General features: G+C 58.0%; 1 protein-coding gene across 2 annotated transcripts in view; it reads right to left on the reverse strand.

Annotated features, from left to right (window-relative positions):
- Positions 1 to 20360, reverse strand: part of TRAPPC9 (trafficking protein particle complex subunit 9) — a 578179-nt gene that overhangs the window by 98021 nt on the left and 459798 nt on the right. For both annotated transcript variants that reach the window (XM_042973222.1, XM_042973221.1), the window contains one exon: positions 16561 to 16651. In XM_042973222.1, coding sequence (XP_042829156.1) covers positions 16561 to 16651 — 91 coding nt within the window. The remainder of the gene's footprint in view (positions 1 to 16560; positions 16652 to 20360) is intronic.

Here is a 20360-nt window from a genome sequence, read left to right on the forward strand (position 1 = left end):
AAACGCAAGCTGTATATTCTCACTGTGGTTTCTCAAGAGCTCAGATGGGGTTTTAAGAAAACTTGGCCAAATTTAAACCAATCTGTTGCACACCAAACACCGGGACTAGAACAGACGGTCCAATCAGAGCAATTCTTCCTGCCCGCCCTCCCCGCCCGCCGCCGTTCCGAGCGCCGATTGTGTGTAACTGTCCCAAAGGTACAGAAAACCCCAGTATTTCCAAGTCTGCCGTGAAGCCTCCCGCCGCTCAGGCCACCTGTTACACCCGGAAGCACTCGATCCTACGTGAGACCCTGGGCCCTGACTTCGCTTGAGAAATTAGAGACCACGCCGGTCTGTGTCCGAGGCCTCATGCGAAGTGCCCCGAGGGGTTGGGAACCCAAAGAACGGATGGATTCGGGGCTCAGGAAGATCACACACAGATAAGTAGCTGCCGCCCAGAAGGGGAAGCGGGTGGTCTCCTGGGAGGGCGGCGGTGAGGACCGGTGAGCAGAGCTGCAGAATCTCGGCTGGGATGGGCCCGGGCACGAGGACACCGGCTGAACGGGCAGGGAAAGCAGAGCGCTGGACGTCACCGCGCACCGTGCAGGCTTCAGGCAGGCGACCGCGGAGAGGTCCTCCTGCTTTTTGTGACCTCCGACCCGTGGCAGCGTGGCCTCTCTCCACGGGGGCCTCGCCCACTCCTACGGCCTGTGCCCGTCTTGCTCCCCTACCTCCGGAATGACCTCTGTCCTGAACCTTGGAACCAGAGTCCGGCCCCAGCCGTGTGCAGGTCTGCCCCTCCACTCCGGGACGAGGCCTGCACGGATTCGTCTGTGTTCCCACCATCCACCATCTCCTCAGGCTTGAAGGAGAGGAAGATTAGCAAAGGGAGACGAACATGTTCACAGCCCGCCGAGAAACACACTCCAGCGTGAAACTCCCCGATGGCTGGGTGGTGAGCCTTCCTCCTGCTCCGGGCAACCGGCCTCCGTTCCACACCCGGCCTGGGCCTGCCCATGCAGAGCCCTTAGGTAATTCCCTCAGGGTTATGAACGAAGAACCTTCCATCTGTCAGGCCCAGCACTCCATCATCTCTGCTCGCGCTGGGCCCTCCCCATCTTCCTACAAAGTTCTCCTCGGAACGGAATCTGCCCCTATCATGACCACATCCCTTCCTCCTCCCGCAAATTCAGTGTAGGTCTAGTGAGTTGTGACCAGGGCTAAGCTCCTTCTGTGTCCCATACTGTACATAAACTCTCCTACACCCTCATGTTTCTCAGATCCACGCACATCCCCCATCCCTTGCCATGATCTCACTGCCTGTTTCACAAAGAAAACACAGGCCACCAGTGGGACCCCTGCATCTTCCTGCTACAAAATACATGCCCCAACTGTAACCGGACCTGCCTAGATTCCCTGTCACCTGCCAACATGGGGGCTTAGCCTCCTTACACACCAGGGCCAGCTAGAACGGTCATGCCTCTGTGAGACAGTCAGCTCCCTGGCGACAAGCTGGGAACCTCTCCTGCATGCTGCTAGGTCCTGAGCCCTGAGAGCAGAGAGGTTTCGACAATCCCGACAATATGCTCCTGGTCATCCAATAAGCCAGTATCGGCACTAAGGGCTGAGCCCAAACCCAGCACTTTCCATCAAGCAGGCTACACTGCCTTCAGCATCTCCTACCAGCCCACCGCCCTTGTACCCCATTTCTCGCCCAGAGCTGGGCTCACGGTATGTGCGCAGGAAGTGAGTGTTGAGTGAATGAGCCCCCTGCACAGAAGGGGCTGGACCCACCTCGGCCATCTGAACATAGCTTACTGCTAGATGAGGCTGTAAGGAACATGCCAGCCTATGGGGTCCAGGAAGCCCGTGGCCATGGCAGAGAGGCTATCTTGCACCAATCCGTGGCTGCACCTCTGTACTTTCTGTCAAGCCACCCACACGGAAAGGACACCTGGTTTCCACGGGCGCCCACCCTAGACCAGAGGAGCGTGGATGTGCCTGGGGCCCCGTGGCGCTTACGAACCAAGGGATTCAGAGCAAAAGCTTTAGGTCTCTGAGCCCCGGTCTCCCTACGCGACAGAGTGGAGGCAGTTTCGTCTACGCAGCTGTCCGGCCCGTGGCCACCACGTCGTGACGGTGCTTTGCTCCCGCCCCCTTGTGAAAGCAGGCTCTTCGCTGAGAACCAGCCAACTTCTGGGTGGGCCCCGGTGGGGGGAACATGTGGAAGAACCGGTCGAGTCTCTGGAAGGGAACACAGAACCTTGTTTCCATGTGGGTTTATCATCAGATTCTCAGGAGTCCTCAGCACAAGATACCTAGTCACCACTGTTGTGTCTGGACGCTTCTCCATTTGTGGACAACACGATGTCACCGGCCACTCCTGCTCTGCAGAGGCCACGTGTACATTCTGCCATCACCTTCCCCACTCTCGTTCGCGTTGGGACTGTGGTCCATCTGCAGACTCAGAGACCAGGTTCTGCAGGCCAAACAATGAACCTACCCTCATGGAGGGAAAAGGTCCCGTCAGGAGAAGCCAGGCTCTTGACCCTGAAGGCTGTGCTCCCCCTGATCTGCTGTGATTTCGGAAGACGGGCTGGCGCCTGCATTTTGCGGCCCCACCAGGAGTTACACATCCACCATCAGGGGAGATGTGGCGAACTCGTTTCAAGCTAAGGAGCTCGTCCTCTGACAGAACGGACATCTCTGAGAGCGAAGGTTATGTGGCTATTTTTTTCCAGCTGTTGGACTGGATCAACGGTCCAGGGACGAATCGCCAGCCAAGGGCCTGGGGGAGGAGGCTGTTGTCAGGAGCTGCCCGAGGAAGGTCAGGAGGCTCAGTCTTTGAAGTAGGCCTGACTGCTCAAGGTCTGGCTTCAAAGTGGCCCGGAGGCCAGCGCTTCCTTCTCAGGTCCTCATATGGGAAGGAGCTATTTTTCCCCCAAACCTCTCAGTACTGCAGACTAAGCTGACCCACATTTGCTTCCAGACCTTTTTTTCCTTCCTAAGAAATTAAACAGCTTAATTTCAAACACATTCCCTTAAGCATCTGCTCTGTGCTTGTTTAGCACATTCTGAATAATGCAGGGCAGACAAAAAACGAGGGTAAGGCACAGCAAGGCCAGCAGCCTGTCCCTGTCCTCCGATGGCAGCCCAGGAAGAGGGACAGACCAGAAGGGGACAGGCTGGGGTCCAGGGTGCTGGGTGTGACACGAGGGAGGTGAGGTGACCTCCAGGCCCCGCTCACACTGGCCCCACACGAGCTCTCGGCCCTGAGCGTCTCCCTGCTCCGCTCACTTCCGGCAAGACTGTCCCTGGAGGGAGAGGGGAAGGAGCCTCAGAGCGGGAGCACTCAGAACTGGAAACCTGAGTTTCTACACCCAGACCTGTGTTCCTTCCGCTGCTGGTGGCTCCTGGTGGGGGTGGGGACGGCTCAGACAGGGTCCGTGAGTGACATCAACTGGAGGGAGGTCATCAGGCCGCCTGGCCTCCATCTGCTCAGCCGTACACAGGGGCTGGAGCATGGCTCGGAGGTGGTGGCCGTCCCACCACGAGGGAGCACGGCCCTTCTCCCTTCCCCAGCTGACGGGCAGCGCAGCTCGGTGCAGTTCCGGGAAAATGACCCAGACCCATCCTACTTCATGGTGTTTGATTTGAAGCAAGTTGCCAAAACGTGAGCTTCTCCATCTGCCACGGGGGAAATGTCTGTGGCTCTGGATGGTCCCCAGATGCTAGCCCCAGAGTATGGGGAGGGCCAGTGCCTGCCCCCCACCTCCAGATCACCCACCATCTTCCAGGGCCCTACTGAGATGTAGGCGTGTGAGAAGGGCCCTTTCCACTTGGCCTGCCTTCCTTCTACAGCCTGGTGTGCCGGGGGTGACTCGGTCACCCCTGTGGCATGGACAGACGGCCCGAGACGCCTCCCCCACCTCCTGGCAAGAGCCAGAAGCCGGGAAGCCCCCTCCTCTGACCCGGAAGCTCCTCATGCCCTGCCTGGGTCCAGGGACCCAGAGGCCAAGCCCTGCGCCCTTGTCTCAGTCGACGCTTCCAAAACTACTGACAGGACGTCCTGCGGCTCATCTCCTCCGTGAGAAGAAGCCGCGGGACTCGAACTTAACACAGAGTGCTGGAGCCAACAGGTGGCATGGCTCCTGCATGCCCCTCAGCTCCGAATCCCGGGCCTGGCTCAGCTCCTGGCACCGACCCGACACGCTCACAAATCTGCCTCCCCGAGAAACTGTGAACGAATCCCTGTGCACACGAGCAGAGGACGTGCTGCCCCAGGCCTGGCCTCCACGGGCTCCCGGCGGCACCACCAGGCTCAGGAAAACAGAGACGGGGGTACCGGACCTGACGTGCTCCAAGCGCCCCCGGGAGCACCTCCCATGCTGAGTGAGCGCAGCCTCTTGGCGGGAGGTTCCCCTTCCTCCGCGGGTGGGCCCCCCGCAGCTTCGACACCTGGAGCTCGGCCTGCCGGGCTGTGAGGCGCCAGGCCCCACGAGGGACTCAGCTTCTGTGAGGTGCATGGAGCCAAAGGCGGGAGCCAGGAAGGACGGCGGGCACCCCGTTCCGAACGCGCCCTCGACCTTTCACGCCCAAGACTCTCGTACCTTTGCAAAAGGCCGAAGAGGCCAGCTTGTCAGCGCGGGGACGGTGGAGGCGCCCCGGCCACCACCGTGCATACCCAGGGCTCCCTGTCTCAGCCGCAGCCTTGGTTTGAGCGCTGGCTGCAGCTACAAGCACACACGGGACGGAGGAGCCTGGGAGGGGCGCGCATGGCAGTCGGCCCGTTCTCCCCAGGGCAGGCTGCAGACAGGATCGGAACAAGGGCAACAGTTAATCCTGCCTGGAAACGCCAATAAACCCTGTGCTTGCAGCAAGGACCGAAGCATCGGGGGCCCAGGAACGGCACTGCCCACCAGCGGGAGCCCCAACGCCATCCCCACCCTGAGTGAGCCACCCCCCCCCCACCCCCGCCCCGGGCACAGCCCCTCGGAGAGGGGTGCGTGGGGCCTGGCATATGAGCTACTTAAGGACAGGCCTCGTTTCCCTAAAAGATGCCTTGAAGGGCCACAGGAGAAAAGCAGGTAGTAAATACATACATTTATCACCGGTTGGCTGTGGATCCTCACAGCCACGTCTGGGTCTTAGATGAAGACAGTTGCTGAGGCCGCAAAGCTGGGACGGGAGCCCTAAACAGCTGCCTCCCAAGTCTGCCCGGAGGCAGAGGCAGAGGTGAGGGAGTGGGGCCGCCGTCCAGGAGGAGCTGGCTGCTGCAGGCCTTGCTGCTGGTGGCTTAGCAAGGACACGGCCCCAGCGTCCTACCGCTCACCTGCACTTCTCAATACATGTGGGCACCCACTGTGTCCGCATCTCACCAGGCGTCCTTGCTCCCTTCCGGTGGAAGCCGCGCAGTACCCACCCGCAGCCCTCACCGGGCCTCGGGAAGCAGGCAGCCTGGGGGCACAGTGGAGGGACTCGGAGGCCTGCAGTTGATTTCCTGGCCAGGAGACCTCGGGCGGGTCACCTCGCCTGGCTGGAGGCCCCAGGGCTCTCGTCTGTAACTCTGTGACTGAGTCCAAGGCCCTGATGCGAACGGATGTGGGAGCGCTCTGTGAGCTCATCCTCAGGGACCGAGGACATGGGCACCGGTATCAGGCATGTTCTCCAGTGAAGCAGGAAATGAGAGGCAGAGCCTGCGTCTACACTTGAAGAGTGTCCACACTAGAGGGGGAGGCCTGGATGAAGTGACTTAAGACGTGAAGGACACCACCAGCCCAAGGGCACAGAGCTGGCATGGCCTACACACAAGCATGGTGTATTCACACACGGGCCCACACTTGCCGCATCCCTGCGGAGGACACCCAGGGCAGGGGTGACGTGATGGGGGCTGGGCCGCACCGGGAAGCTCCCCAAGGGGACCTGAGCCTTGGAGGATCTGAGGGCTAGGGACAAGGAGAGGCCGGCAAGGCTGCTGATGGGCCACCGGGCAAACGTGCAAGTGACCCTCTGGCAGAGGCTCCTCCCTCCTCAGGGCTCCCACGGCACCCCTGGATGGCGGCAGCCTGCGAGACACCCCGCGTGACCAGACGAAGCCCAGGGGTGAGGGGCAGGAGAGGGGAGGGGTGCATCTCAAATGCAGGGGCTGACAGGACCTGGACGGGGAAGAACCACCACCATCAGGACATCCTCCGGCAGCAGCAGGGGACGCGGTGACTGGAGGAGGAGGGAAAGGGGCAGGAGGCGGCGGGGGAGGCGGGCTGCCGGTGGAGAGGCCTTTGTGATGGACAGCCGATGGGTGAGACGGGTCTGGGCTGCGGGGAGTGGCCAGCCTCGCGCGGAGGCCCCAGCGCAGCAGCAATGGGGACAGGCTTCACCAGGTGAGCCCCCAGGCTACCGCAGCCCCAGCCCGCATTCAGCAGAATAACCAAGTTCCGGTTCCCAGCAAGGCCCTATTTAACAGCCAGGGCTCCCAGCAGCCCGGAGGATGGGGGGAAACGTGGTCAGAGGACTCCTTCCTCTCCTGCATGACCTCCTCTACCAGAAGCCCTTAGTGCCCCGGCCTGTCCACAGAACCATCCACCCGGCCGGTGCCCGAGGACCTTTCCCGTGTTGTCCTCGGACGAGGCATCCAAGAAAGCGGGACCTCACTGACGGGTACGGTAAGTCCTGGCTGGTCTGCGTCTGGACACCCTGTTCAATTACACTGAGCTCCAGCAAGAACATATATTCTCCCCCAAGCCCCCCATTCAGGGACTGGGAAAGGCCTGCAGAATCCAGAGAGAAAGGTTCCTGCAGTGCGGAAGCACCAGGGGCTAAAATTTTCTATCATGTGAAGAAACAATGGAAGATGAGAGAAAGACTGAAACGTCCACCTCCTGGGTCAGCAGGTCTCGAAATTTCTTGAAATACAGTCTTCCTGAAGGTACAGTGAACACCCAGGCAGTGTGACAGAGCGTAAGCCCCATGGTTGGCCCCAGACAGACACCGATCCCAATGCCAGCTCTGTGACTTCCCGGCTGGTGACCGCACAGCTGCTGGTCCCCACCTGCAGGAGGAGAGGTACTCTGCCTGAGGGGTAGCAGGCGCGTCGTGCAGGGCGGGAGGGAGAGCCGAGAGCACCCACGCCCGCGGGGAACTGCATGGCCACAGCCCCGGACAGACCCCTGCTGCCAGGGCGCTGGTCCTGGAGGAAAAGTCTCAGCAGATGGCAAGTCCAGTATAACCATCGCTCATGGCCTCAGACCTGGGTGGGGGCAGGTCATTTACCCCACCCCCGAGAGGCCTGCCCCAGCCACTGGTGACAAAGGTGACTTATGCCTCAGCCAAGTGCTGTGTCCATGTGCCAGGGGAGGGCAGGCGGCCACCAGCATCCCAGGACACGGAAAGTATCATCAGGCCCAGGAGGGCAGTGTGAGGCCGCAGGGAACACGTGTCGTATGTGACCTCTGCCTGGCAGGTCCTGTGACCCTGGAACCACGGGCCTGACTTACATCTACACTAATTAGCACCAGTTGAAAGCAGCCAGCTCAGGTCTCTGGATTCCGTGTGGTCAGGCGGCAGGAGCAGAGGAGCGGTCGTCACCACGGACGCTGTCCCCGTGGGGTCTGGCGGAAGGCTGCTCTCAGGGCCCAGAGCCGCAGGCACCCTCACAGATGCCTAGAGAGGCTCTCCTCCATGAAGTCAGGTGGTTCTGTGTGCTGGGAACACAGCCTTCCTCCCCAGCGGGTCCATGAACTCCTCGAGGAAAGGGACTATTTCTCTCCCGCACTCACTCACCAAGTATTCGCTCAAGGCTCACTGCTTACCAGTCACTCAAGCAGCAGCTCTGTGCCCACTCCGTGCCAGGTAAGGAGCAGGCCGGGGTGTGGGGATGCAGACGTAACTTGGAGCTCCCAGAGAGCCTGTGACAGGCACGGATACCCCCAGGAGAACCGGGAGAGCTCCGGGGCTGGGGGAAGAGTGGAGCCCAGGGAAAGGGGTGTTGGAGAAGAGTATACGCCTCACGCGGGCCCGGAAGAATGAATGAGCACGACCGACCAGCCAGGAAAGGCAATGGCAGGGGTGGGGGCCTCACCTCACATCACAGGCAGCCTGGCAGAGCCCGGCCCCCTTCCTGCATAAGCCGAGTCCCGAGGCCCCAGGGAGGGTGGTTGTTGAGGGCATCTGCATGACAGAGTGGCCCCACACAGGACACCAGGGCCCAAGTGGGGGGGAAGAGGGCGCCCGCCTAAAGGGCAGCCTGGCCGGGGTCCAGAGCATAAGCTGGGGTGTCCGCAGGGCAGGGCCCCTTCGCTGAGAGGCCAAGATCCTGTGGGGGAGGGGCTACAGCAGGTACTTGCAGCCAGTTTCTCAGTGCCAAGGGAGAGGGGCACTTTTTATTTTCTTAAGTATTTATTTATTTTTGAGACAGAGAGACAGAGTGTGAGCATTTTGAGAGACAGAGTGTGAGCAGGGGAGGGGCAGAGAGAGGGGGAGACACAGAATGCGAAGCAGGCTCCAGGCTCCGAGCTGTCAGCACAGAGCCTGACTCGGGGCTCGAAATCACAAACCGCGAGATCATGACCTGAGTCGAAGTTGGATGCTCAACAGACTGAGCCACCCAGGCGCCCCTGGAAAACACTTTAAAGTTGGACTGCAAACCAAAATTCAACTCCTTGCTTCATCTAAGAGAACCACATGCAGGGAGAGAAAAGGACATCTTAAATGTTTAAAATAAAATGACAGGCAAAGGCATCCCAGCCCAACTAAAAGTAGGCAGGGACAAGAGTAATCATATCAGACCAAACAACAAGCACTGAAACGGACAAAGAAGGGCACTTCAAGGGATACAGGGCACAGCACATGAGGACAAGGAGGATATCTATGCACCACAGACCACCCACACTCGTCCTGCGGACCCAGGGCCACCGCACCCGTGGACAGAAGTCCCCTCGGGGTGAAGAGGGCCCACAGTAGCAGCGGCTGTAAGACACCTCTCAAAGTCTGTGGCGGTTCAAAGAAGTGAGCGTCCTAAAGACCTAAGCAACGCAATTAATGAGGGAATTGAACGGATACGTGTTGCAACACAATATATTTAAAACCAGGAACATGCCTTCCTTTTCATCGTCTGTGGTGTGTTCATAAAGAATGAAGACAAAGAAACCTCAGTAAACTCTCAGAGGTGAAAACAGCACTAGGACGGTCACAATTCCCTCACATTACAAAGTCACCACAAGTTCAGGAAACAGAACACCTACGTTTTAAAGGACCCTGGGGACAAAGAGGAAACAAACCAAAATTGTGCAATGCCTGAACCATATCAAACGTGGACACGTCAACTATCAGGACACAGGTAATGGGGTAATTGTAGGAAAATTCATAGCCTTAAAATCATTGCACTAATAATAGGACATTTTAAATAAATGGACTCAACAGCTGGCTCCGTAAGTGAGGAAAGACTAACAGAGTGAGCCCACACGAAGCAGCAGTGTGAGGACGGGAACGGCAGGTACTGACTTAGAGAAGGGAGAACGGATGGGGAGGAGATCATCGGTTAGCCGGCTGAATCAAGAAAAAGAGGAGGAAGGAAAACTATATAAAAGAAACAAAACTGAGAAAATGACCTCAGGTGAAAAGGCAGTTGAATACCAACAGAAGTTCAATGTTTAAAAAGTGAGCTCCTTCTGAAGTTCCATAAAAACATGAAAGGTGTTCCATAGGCGCAGGGTTCCGACTTTGCAAGTAAATGGTCTGGTGCACGATAGTATGAATGCAGTTAAGCCTCGAATTGTACACTTTAAAATGGCCCAGATGGCATATTTATGTGTTTTTATCACAGTTTTAAATAAAGATGAGAAAGAGAGGCAAGCAAATGACATGGAAGCAAATACTCAAGCAAATATTAAAATATACTATCAACCCATAATAGTTACGAGGGTGGTTCTGCCTCATGGGTGGAAAAAGATCCATGGAAGAGAGTCCAAAAATGTTCCTACACACGAGAAAAACGACACCGCTTATTAGTGGAGAAAGTTTACCATTAAGTGACTTGGAGACAATTAAATGGTTTTCTGGGACGAGAGGCTCCATGCCTCGTTCCTCACACCTTAATAAATTCCAGATCAAGAGGAGATCTCAGTGTTGCAGTGGATGAGCCCATGAAGCATGAGAATTTAAAATATGCATATAATCTAGAGGAGGGAAGTCTTTCTAAGCATGACACAGAAACAGAAGATATTTTTAAAGAGCTTGCTAAATTTAAAGTAAGCGACTTCCAGCTTGTCTCGCTCATGTGAGGACTGGCACGCTTACTTGTTCCGACAACGTTCAGGAGAGCGAACGACCAGGAACCACCTAAGGGCTGGTCAGAAGGCGGAGTACGGACAGAAGAATGTGGCCGCTCCGTGTGGGCGGCCGGGGGAGGGTACCCAGGACCTGTCGGTAAGTGAGGAAGACAAGCGGCAGGACTCCCTCAGGGGCTTCCACGGGGAGAGGAGAATGCAGCAGGTGCTGGCCCAGCTCGGCCTGTGGGATGGGACGGCTCCGGGGCGGGGGGACGGGGGCAGGACAGAGACTCCACACACAGCTTGCTGCACCTCCCCAATTCTGAAGCTCGTTTGTGCCTGTTTATCTTTGCAAAAGCAACAGACCAAACGCGGAGTGCGTGGCCTCGAAGGGGTTACACTTAGACGGGAGCTTAGCAGGAAGCTTCCGATCAGAGTCTCTCCCTCTGAGGCAGGGGCACAGGCCTAGAATCACTCCTCACTCTGCCACCCGCATGCACGCCAGGGATGGGGACGTGAGCTTTCTATAAAACAAGGGTGGTCTTTCCAATCTCTCAGGGTTGTCGTGGGGACTGTGTGGCTTGGGGCACGTTCAGTGCCAGCAGGCGTCCACCCCAGGGCATTCTCCACACAGGGAGTGGTGCTGATATCGCTGGTACCAGTTTGAGAGCTGGGACGTCTCTTGGCTAGGTGGCTCGGGTCTGTCATAACCAGGGTGCCTGGCCCACTTGTGCTGGGCAGGGAGCTCTCCCAACTCTTTGCCCATCAGGGACCGGAGACCTGCCGCCTGGCACCCTGGAGATCTCAGACCTGTCTCCTTTCTTCTCAGAGCTTGACAGCCGCACGCACACCTGTCCTTTCTCAGCACCTGTGGAGCAGGGGCGCGGTGTAGCACGTGCACTGGACCTCTCATCTCCTCCTGGATGGCCTGTCCTGGCCCAAGGGGCCACAGGGCACCGGGGAGACCCCATACACCACACTGCAGACACGAACCTTGATTTCCCAGATTCGGAGTCAAAAGTTGAAAGGCATGGCCCCGTGGCCCATCCTCCCATGGGCAGAGACTTACTGCAGAAATCTTCTTCCAGAAGGAAGGTGGCTCTTAAAGAAAGTGGCAGGCAGCTGACGGCTGGGGGGCCCAAGGCAGTCCCCCTGAGCATGGCCCAGACGGGTACCTCGAAGGGGTTCAGTAGCCATTTGCTGGGTGGACGGCCGGGTGACTGGGGGCAGCACAGGGCATGTAAGAAAGAACCACAGGTCTGCAGAGAACCCTGGATCACAGGGAGCAGATCAGATGCGGAAGTAGCAACTTTGGGGACAAATTATATGACCTTTTCACTCACCAGCTTCTCCCGTAAGATACGTAATAACGCCAATCTCAGTGGGTGATTACGGAGAGTGAGTGAGGGGACAGAGAAAGCGACCACGAACTGTTCCTGACGTGCTGTGGTAAGCTCTCCACAAAGTTACTCTTTGGGGGGAAATCATCACAAGAAAGCAGTGCTCCCAAACATTATTTTACAAGTAGGATGCCTGGGACCAAGGAGAAGATTGGGGTGGAGGGGGGCGGAGGAACAGGTGGGAAGACGGGTCTCACAGAGGTGCCTGGCCCCACGAAGCCTGCCTCACCGGTGGGCCTCTCTCCCAGGCACGGATGCTTGGAGACATCCACAGCCCTGTGCCATCGCCAAGTTCCCTGGGAAAGAGGCAGGGGTCAGCGGGCAGGCTGGGCCTCCAGGGAGGCCTGGGCCACCTGCGGCCACGTGCGGCTGTCGCCTATCCTGCCGGACGGCTGGCTGGAACCTGGCTCTCCACGTGCCCTCTCGAGGCGTCTGAGACACGACATCACTTGCTGACTCACCACAGCCATTGCGCACGACTCTCAGGTCGGAGACAAACTGAGCTCCACAAGGCCTCCGCGTGACACATGTGACAAAAAGACACTCTGCCGAAGTGTCCCCATGATGCAACCCCACCTCGAGGCAAGGACAGCCTGGCTTCCTGGACCCCAGATCCAGACTCCTGAACAGGGTTGCCGAATGCAGCAGGTGCCACGGAGGTAGGAGGATCAATGTTCAGACGCGACAGGCCTGCAGGTGGTTCTGTGCCTTGTCCCCAAGTGCAGGGCTGGCCCCTCTGGAACAAGGTGGCTGCAGGAGTCTGGTTCCTGAGCTGCCTCTGGCCTCTGCATCCAGGATGCCAGGCTGTGTGTGGGTGGTCTGTTAAGCGACCTGGGTCCATCACCCACATCAGACCAGGAGCGTCCTGAAGGCAGGGATGAAGTGGAACTTCTATCTGGGTCTCTGGCACCTGAGACAGTGCGTGCTACAGACTGGATGGTCAGATAGACAGCTATCCACTGAGTGAACGTACAAATCCCTCGATCCAACAATCTAGGTTTTCCCGGTAACCTTAGGTGACAGAAATCCCTGAGCACCTCCTACCCTGTAAAAGGAGAACAGTAAGGCCTTACAGACTCGCACAGGTTGGACAAACCGCACGGAAAGTGTGGACCCCGTGTCGCGCTCTCCAAACGTGAGGGCGTTGTTCCCTGAGGCAGGACACCAGTGTCACGTGTCTGCTGGTCCCCAGACCCATGACTCTCACACCCATGCGCGTGGCCGGCACATCACAGCCCGGGTCGGGGCCGGAGCGCATGGTGGGGCTGGCTTGATGATGACTCAGAAGATGTGCGCTCAAAATACCCACTGCCTAACGTAGCCAGCACCTAACCTGTACTCCCGGCTGTCAATGAAAGCACAGACCATCCCTGATATACCTAGGAAGCTACAGAAAGTGTCATCAGCTGAGGGAGGCGGCAGGGGGCACAGTAATGGGACACTGAAATCAGTGTGGCAGACCGCTTGGCCTCATTTGTCACCACACCCGGCACCTACGGACCAGAAGGGAAACAGCCCTCAGGCAGTCAGGGGATGCTGGGCTCTGCCACCCGCCCTGTCCTCCCGCCTGGCGGGCAGGGCAGTTTCCAGCCGGAGACGGGAGCACCTGGGAAGCTGCAGCCCAATGATGCTGACCTGGGGTCCCGCCCTAGCCCCGCCCTGCCTCTGGATGCACCCCAGAACCCCAGCTTCCTCCTCCCCACGACCAACAGGCACCCAGCAATTCCGCGGTCCCCCACCCGCCTCAGAGGCAGAGAAGCGCGACCTCGCTGGGATCACGGACATCTCCGCAAACCCTCACTGAGGACCTGCTGCGGTCGCGGCCTCCGTAAGAGACCGAGGCTCAGAGGACTCGTCCGCTTGCACGAGGACGTCACCGCGAGGAAGCAGCAGAGCCGAGGCCAAGATGCATGGCAGCCTGGTGCCAACAGCGTGCCCGTCCGCGCCAGGTGATGCCACCATCACACACAGATGCCGACACGTTTGCGCTCTCCAACCGCCCCATGAAACAGTAACGACTTCAGAGGTTCCTTGCAGAGGAACTGACACCCAAACACAGAAAAGCTCTACGTGCAAGCCGCTGCATGCACCCTGCAGAAACATGAACATCTCAAAACAACCCAAACATCCAACAACAGACCAAGCACTACGTGACCTCGCATCCGTCTGATGAGGTCACCACTAGGCCTTTAACAGCGAGCATTCGACAGGCCTGTGATACAGGATACGTTTCGTCAAGTAAAAAAAAAAGAAAAAAAAAAGACGCAATATACAGACACGGTCTGGGCATCTCTATAAACAGAATTTAAACTTGGGGATAGCAAAAAGGCTTAGAAATACACAAAAGTTCAATGAAATAGAGGTTGTTTTGGAAGCTGGGAAGAGGGTCATTTTTTTCTGACCACGTTTCTGATTTTGCCTGGCTTTCCGCGGTGAGAATATATTCTTTTTATCGAGTCATCTGGTGGAAAGGTCAAGATTCCAGTTGAGGGCGTCTGCCTTTGAACGTGGATCAGTCACCCCTCAGCGGGGCGGTGCTGGACAAGACGGCTGACGTGGCCGAGCCGCAGCATCCTCGTTTAGGGAAGGACACGTGCAGCACGCGAGGGTACCAGAAGTGACCATGTGGGTCCTCGTACCTCGCCTGGTATGTTATACACACGTGCAGAGTGGTGAAAGTAACAGGCTGGATGTTGAGTGGCCCACCTGAGCCTGCTCTAAGTCAGAGAGAGGACCCTGCCGGCACAGGCCAAGCCGGCCAGCGTTCGGTCAGGTGAGCGAGGGCCCGGCCGGGCTAGGCCACCTGTGCAGCACAATCTGGACCCCCTCAGGTCGGAGGAGGGGCCCAGTCATGGGGCGGGGACGGGGCAGACCCCAGGCCTGCCTGCCGTGAGGAGGGGGATATAACCTACGGGGTTACGGAAGGGTGGGCACTGGCACGGGCAGCGGCCAGGGAGGAAGACCCTGTCCACTGTGGACGAAACCCACCGCCGTCCCTCGTGGGCCACCGCGCCAGAATTGTGCTCACAACACCACAGAGGAAGTGGCCTCAGAAACCCCAGTGCCCACAATGTCCACGTCGCCATCAACAGTCACGTATTCACTTAGCAGAACAGCTCAAGGGACTTAACGTTCACGTCTTTTGACTCAGAACTCCGAAACTACATAACTGGTCCAGGCAGAAAACCAGACAAAAATCTGAGCATGAAGATGTTCACTGGCAACAGCCAGATACGGTAACAGACAAGTTAATTACGACACTCGGACCAGGAAGACATCATGCGCGGTTTCTGGGGGTGTTAACGCCGTGGGTACAAGAACTCGGCTGGTGGGACGCTCTGGGACACGACAGGTGTAGCACCTGGCCGCCCCCATGCAGGAAGCGGCACACGTCCTCCCAGCAACACTGCTTGGCACAGTGCCTTCCAGGTCCTAGGATTTTCTTTTCAAGCCATACATCTTCTCCAGGATAACATAACTAACACCTGTGTCATCTACCAACCTGCTGCTGCGCAAATGACGCGTGTAGGACAGCTGACCCAAGTTGTGTTAACAGAAAAGAAAAACACCCATAAGGAATCCAGAGCAAAGGCAGGGACCTCCAGGCGGGCTCTGGAAGGAGTCCGGAACCTCTGGGACCCACTGCAGGGTGTGGCTACGGTGGGACCGTGTGGGTCCTGGCCAAGTTCTTTCTTTTGGTGGACAGGATATGTTAACACAAGTTTTGATTTCATTTTGTTTCACGGGGCTGGCTTCCTGGGCCTGTCCCAGCCCTGGAGGCAGGGCGGTCTGGGTGTCTGAGCCTGCTCAGCTAACCACACCTGATGGAAACAGCTGGCTGTGTCCAGGTAAGCAAGAGATCGGACATTCCAACCTGGAAAAGTGGGCTGAGGGAAGCCCCCCATGGGGCAAACACTGATTCTCTGCAGAAACACCCCCTTCCTTCCACTCAGGCCGGACGCACGAAGGAGCCCCTTGGGTGTAAAAGGCCATCCATTCACTGCTGTCACGTCGGCAGCTCACGGACTCCCGCCGGCCTTCATCTGTGAGAGCAGGAGCCGGGCAGCGAGGAGAGCCCCCCCCCCCCGCAGTATGTGGGGGTCGAGCAAACTGATGGGGGAGGAAGGGAAGGCCAGGAAAAAGGTTTTTCTCTTCAAGCCCCTGGGACAATTCCCATGTGTTTCTAGCAGGCAAAAGGAGGAGATCATACTTTAATTAACCAGAGAAAAGACTTGACACTAATTACAATGATATCTGGGGTATAAAAAAAAAACCAAAAAAACACACAAACTGCTTGCTCGCATCTGACCTAAAATAGATTATATAATGAAACCGTTTCCAGAAAATAATGAGGCCTCTCACTTCAACAAAAATGCACTTAGCTTGTTTCTCAACAAAGCAGTTTTGACTCCTATCTGGGAAGACACAGGCCAGGGTAACGGCTTCTGGTGCAACAGGAAGCAGACATTTGGAAAGATCGTTCCAGGTGAACTCACGGGCCGAGGACCCAGTCAGGGTGTTGACCACACAGGCACCCTTCCGGGCTGACCCCGTGCGAAGCCGTCAGAGCTCATCCGGAGAAGGGTAGGAGCAAGGAGGCTGCACACCTGCTCGCGTCCGCCACGCCAATCACTCAAGACCCAAACGCGGAGGGGGGCCGCGGCCACACACATGAGGCCAAGTGCCACCACGGAGGAGGTCGGACTCCGCAGCGGCTAGAACCATACGGGGTCTCGACGTCCACCGCCACACGCGTATCTGGAGGGCGTTGACCCTTTCACGGGTCCGTGCTGACGGGACACGTCTGAAGACGCACCCTCGCCGTGGCCGGCTGGCCCACGCAGCCGCGCTCAGGAGCAGATGCGGGCGCGGGGAGGGCCGCGCTCACCCGGCGGGGACCGGCAGGTACTCACCCCACTGCAGCGGGGCCAGATGCAGATGTTCCAGGACAAGCTGGCTCAGGAGCCCTTCCACGCTTGCCTCGCCGGTGCGCTTCAGAGACGGGTGAGAGCCAGTCAAGGAAAAACCTGTTCCCGCCGAGCCCCAGGGACAGGAGGAGGAGTTCTGGAAATCTCTACAGACTCCCACACGGGAACCCTCCCACAGCAGATCCAGGTCCCCCTTCTTCGCCAGTGATGGCCCAACCAACCACTGAGACGTGACCTGCGGCTGGAAAACAGGCATATAAACACGGCGAGTGCCTCTGTCCCCTCAACCTACATCAAGTAAAGCCGCTGCCGTGTAAAGAAGGGGAATCCATCGGGATCATTCTGATCCAACAGCTATTCTCGCTGGCGGAAATAAGGAAAATGGAAGTCGTTTTTCCTTAATGAGGCAAACTATGGCTCATTGTTCAATGTAACCCGATGTGTTTCTGGACACGTGTTGGCTTCATGCTGGTTTCCTGTCTGTCGTGCTACACATCTTGATGTAATCACACATATTATTACAAATGGCTCACTTAGGCCAGTTCGTAATTGAGGAAGTCAAGGTTTCTCAGCAAGTACCAGTGGATGAAGAAATTAGGTTTAGGAAGGCAGAAAATAGATGTCTCCTGGGCGCTAATACTCAACAGCCAACGCAGCGCTCAGACACAGATCCGCAAACCTCTTTCCCTTTTCCTACGTGAATTTAAGCCACAGAATGTAAGTTGCAACCAAAAGGGAAGAATTCAGTTCCTGACACTCTTCCCTGATTAGGGAAGTGAAAAGAAAACCCTCTTCTTTCTGCTTTTAGCAAGTTAACTGCACCCAGGAAACATATCGTGGCTCTAATCCGAACCATGGGTGGCCATGCGTGGAGGATGCCGAAATAACTCAGACAGGAGCTCGGACCTGGGAGGCTTACATCTGGGTGGAGATGACAGCACAGGGACAGAGGGCCGTGCCCAGCAAGACGGAGGGCAGCTGTGTGGGGACGAAGCCACGCAGGCAGGGCAGATCAGGGCCCAGGGGGAGGCACAGAGGCACCAGGGCCCCGAGGAACAGAGACTAGAGCTCCCAGTCCTTCCTGCCGAAGGGCCTGGCACACGGGGGCCACGTGATCATCTGGGTGGGAGCATCTGGGCGCAGGGACACTGAGAGCAGCGAGGACACACCGGCCGGGCACCCAGGAAAGCTCGAGAGGGCAGGGCTGGGCGCGCACGGCAACAGGACTCGGCGGGGAGAGCAGGCCAAACAGTGCAGTGACGCCGGGATCCCTGCCTCCCACTCCGCCCCTAAGTCCTTCTTCGGCTATTTAGGACCTCTTCCAATTCTTCCAAAACACCGTGTGCTCTCTCTGGACTCCATGTTTCCCGCAGCTGTGCTGTGTTCCTAGAAGTGCTTCTCCCTGCCCTCCTCCTTCAACTCTCAAGCCCTCCCTGAGCCCCGTCCCTGCTCTGAAGGCACTCGGGCCTCCCTGTGGCAGCCCACCCCAGATGTGCCCACTCTCCAGTGCTCAGCCTAGACACCAGCCCGGCAGCTGCATGAGGGCCCAGCCCTCGTCCTGGGACCTACACAAGGCCCTAGAGTTGCTCGGTGCATTCTGTCTGATGAATAAACAAACTCAGGATGGTTACACGTCCTCGACAGGTGGTACAGGAGCCCACAGCCCTCAACACGCGGCCCAGAGGCCGCAAGACCCAGAAACTTCCCTACCCTGAGCCCAGTGCCTGCCTCTAGCCGGTGCCCTCTGCAGACGCTCAGCCCCAAACTCCAGGGAACCCGTGCTGCCTGCCCCCACCACACCAACCCGGACATCAGCTGGGCAGGCATGAAAGCAGGCTCCTTTCGGCCAAGCTGAGCTCCCCAACAGATGTGGGAAAACGCGGGGGCACTGCGGCCCGAGCAAACGGCACCTGCCCCCTCTGCCCCTAGAACGGTGGGTTCTGGATACCCTCAACCCGGCTGTGAGTCCTGGTACCACCACTGACACGCACTGGTCAGTCTACCTACATTCCTGGGTCTATTTCCTCACCTGTGAATGGGCGTAACAGCCCACGAACTTCACAGGACTGTCCTGAGGAATAAATGGAACTGCAGTCCGGGCCACGGTGAGCATGCCATAAATGTCCCGTCCACGCAGACCCCTCCCCGGGCCCTGATGACGTCGTGCCTGGTGCGCGGCCAACCACACAGCGCCAAGCACTGTGAGCTCCCATGTCTCGGAGGCCCCAGAGTCAGCAAGCTCGTGGGGACAGCTCTCTCTCTCCCCCCACCCCCCTCTAGGAAGGCAAGCACAGCGGTGCTGGGGACTTATCTCCAACAGAAGAGGAAACGGAGTCCTTGGAGGGAGCGAGCGTTGGTGCACACACCCGACCCCAAGGCCCCGCTGGCCCTCCTGCTCCCTCAAAGTGGCAACGGGGTGGCATTCCCGAGCAACCCCGCGGATGCCCTGGCCCCTGGGTGTGTCACAACCGCTGTGTCCTTCCGTCCTCAGGCCACATCCCAGTGAGGGGAGCCCACTTCTTGGCACAGAGTGTGGGGGCATGGAAGCCACCTGGGGAGGGTCCTGCCAGTTTCCATCCCCCCAGCGGCAGCCAGGGCCCCTCGGCTCCATTACCTGCACAGCAGAAAGCCCGGCATCCAGGATGCACTGCACCTCAGGGGTGACCGGCGCAGCCCCCTGCCCAAGCCAGGACAGACACACAGCGTCCCAGACGGGACCCCGCACTCAGCACTCCCACCCCCACTGCTCGGGAGCCCGGGGGGCTTACCCAGCTGGCGACAGGCTGACACGGGGAGGAGGGGGTGTGTGCCAAGACAGGCCGGAGCCTCATACCGAGACTCATTCCGGGCAAGTCAAGCTCCAGAACGGAGGACCCTCTCTCTGCCCACATCTTCCTGCAGGCGTCGCCCCTCTCAGTTACTCCTCTGAGCCTCACTCAGGCTCTGGGCACCTGATCACACTCACAGGCCGAGTGGGGGACCCTGGCTGAATGGGGAGAGGGCCCAAGGCCACCCAGGGTCTGTTCTCTCTACTTTAAGACTGGGAGGAGAACTTGTCTCCAACATGGGACTCTGAGATCTCAGAAACTTGTTCTCCCCAGAACTGGGCATTTAGGTCCAGAGTGGGGTTCAGAAAATATCTGTGGTTGTCTGTGATTGGCCACCCGGCTCCCCCAGAGGAAGAGGGTTCAGCCTGCTGCTTAGCCCACCTGCTTTCACAGCAGCTGAAGATAACGGGCCTTCTCCACCCCAGAGCCAAGGAGCATTACCTGTGCAAACAACCACTGAGTAAACGGCAACGCACTCTCCCTTCCCGGAAACTGAATGTTCTCAAGAGAAGTGCTCAATATTAAAAATTTATTCACCGGGAAGGTCTCTGTCTTAAGGAACGGGACATTGTATGGTGTTTAATTTCCATGGATAATGACTGACCGATCGTGTTTCTTCTTCTCACCCCACGGATCCGAATATTCTAATTTTAACACGTGAGACGCCGTATTAACTTACTTCTCCAGGTGAGGAACGTGACAGAAGCGATTCCGGTCAGGGAAGAGTGGAGGGCTTCTCTGGAGAGGGGAACGCAGGGCCTGGCCCACACAGGGGGGCAAAGACCCGCCCTAGGAGGGGGCAGGCACCTCACTACTTCAGTGTCGCCTCGGGGCGGGGGCTGTGGGGACGTGCTCACGTGCTTGCTCACGGACATACGTGCGGGCGTATGCCCACGGCCAGACCAGAGCACAGCTCACCAGGCCCCTTCTTCTCGCTTGGTGCTCACAGTCTAGTGG

This window comes from Panthera tigris, chromosome F2 (genome assembly GCF_018350195.1).
Source record: "Panthera tigris isolate Pti1 chromosome F2, P.tigris_Pti1_mat1.1, whole genome shotgun sequence".
Classification (NCBI taxonomy): domain Eukaryota; kingdom Metazoa; phylum Chordata; class Mammalia; order Carnivora; family Felidae; genus Panthera; species Panthera tigris.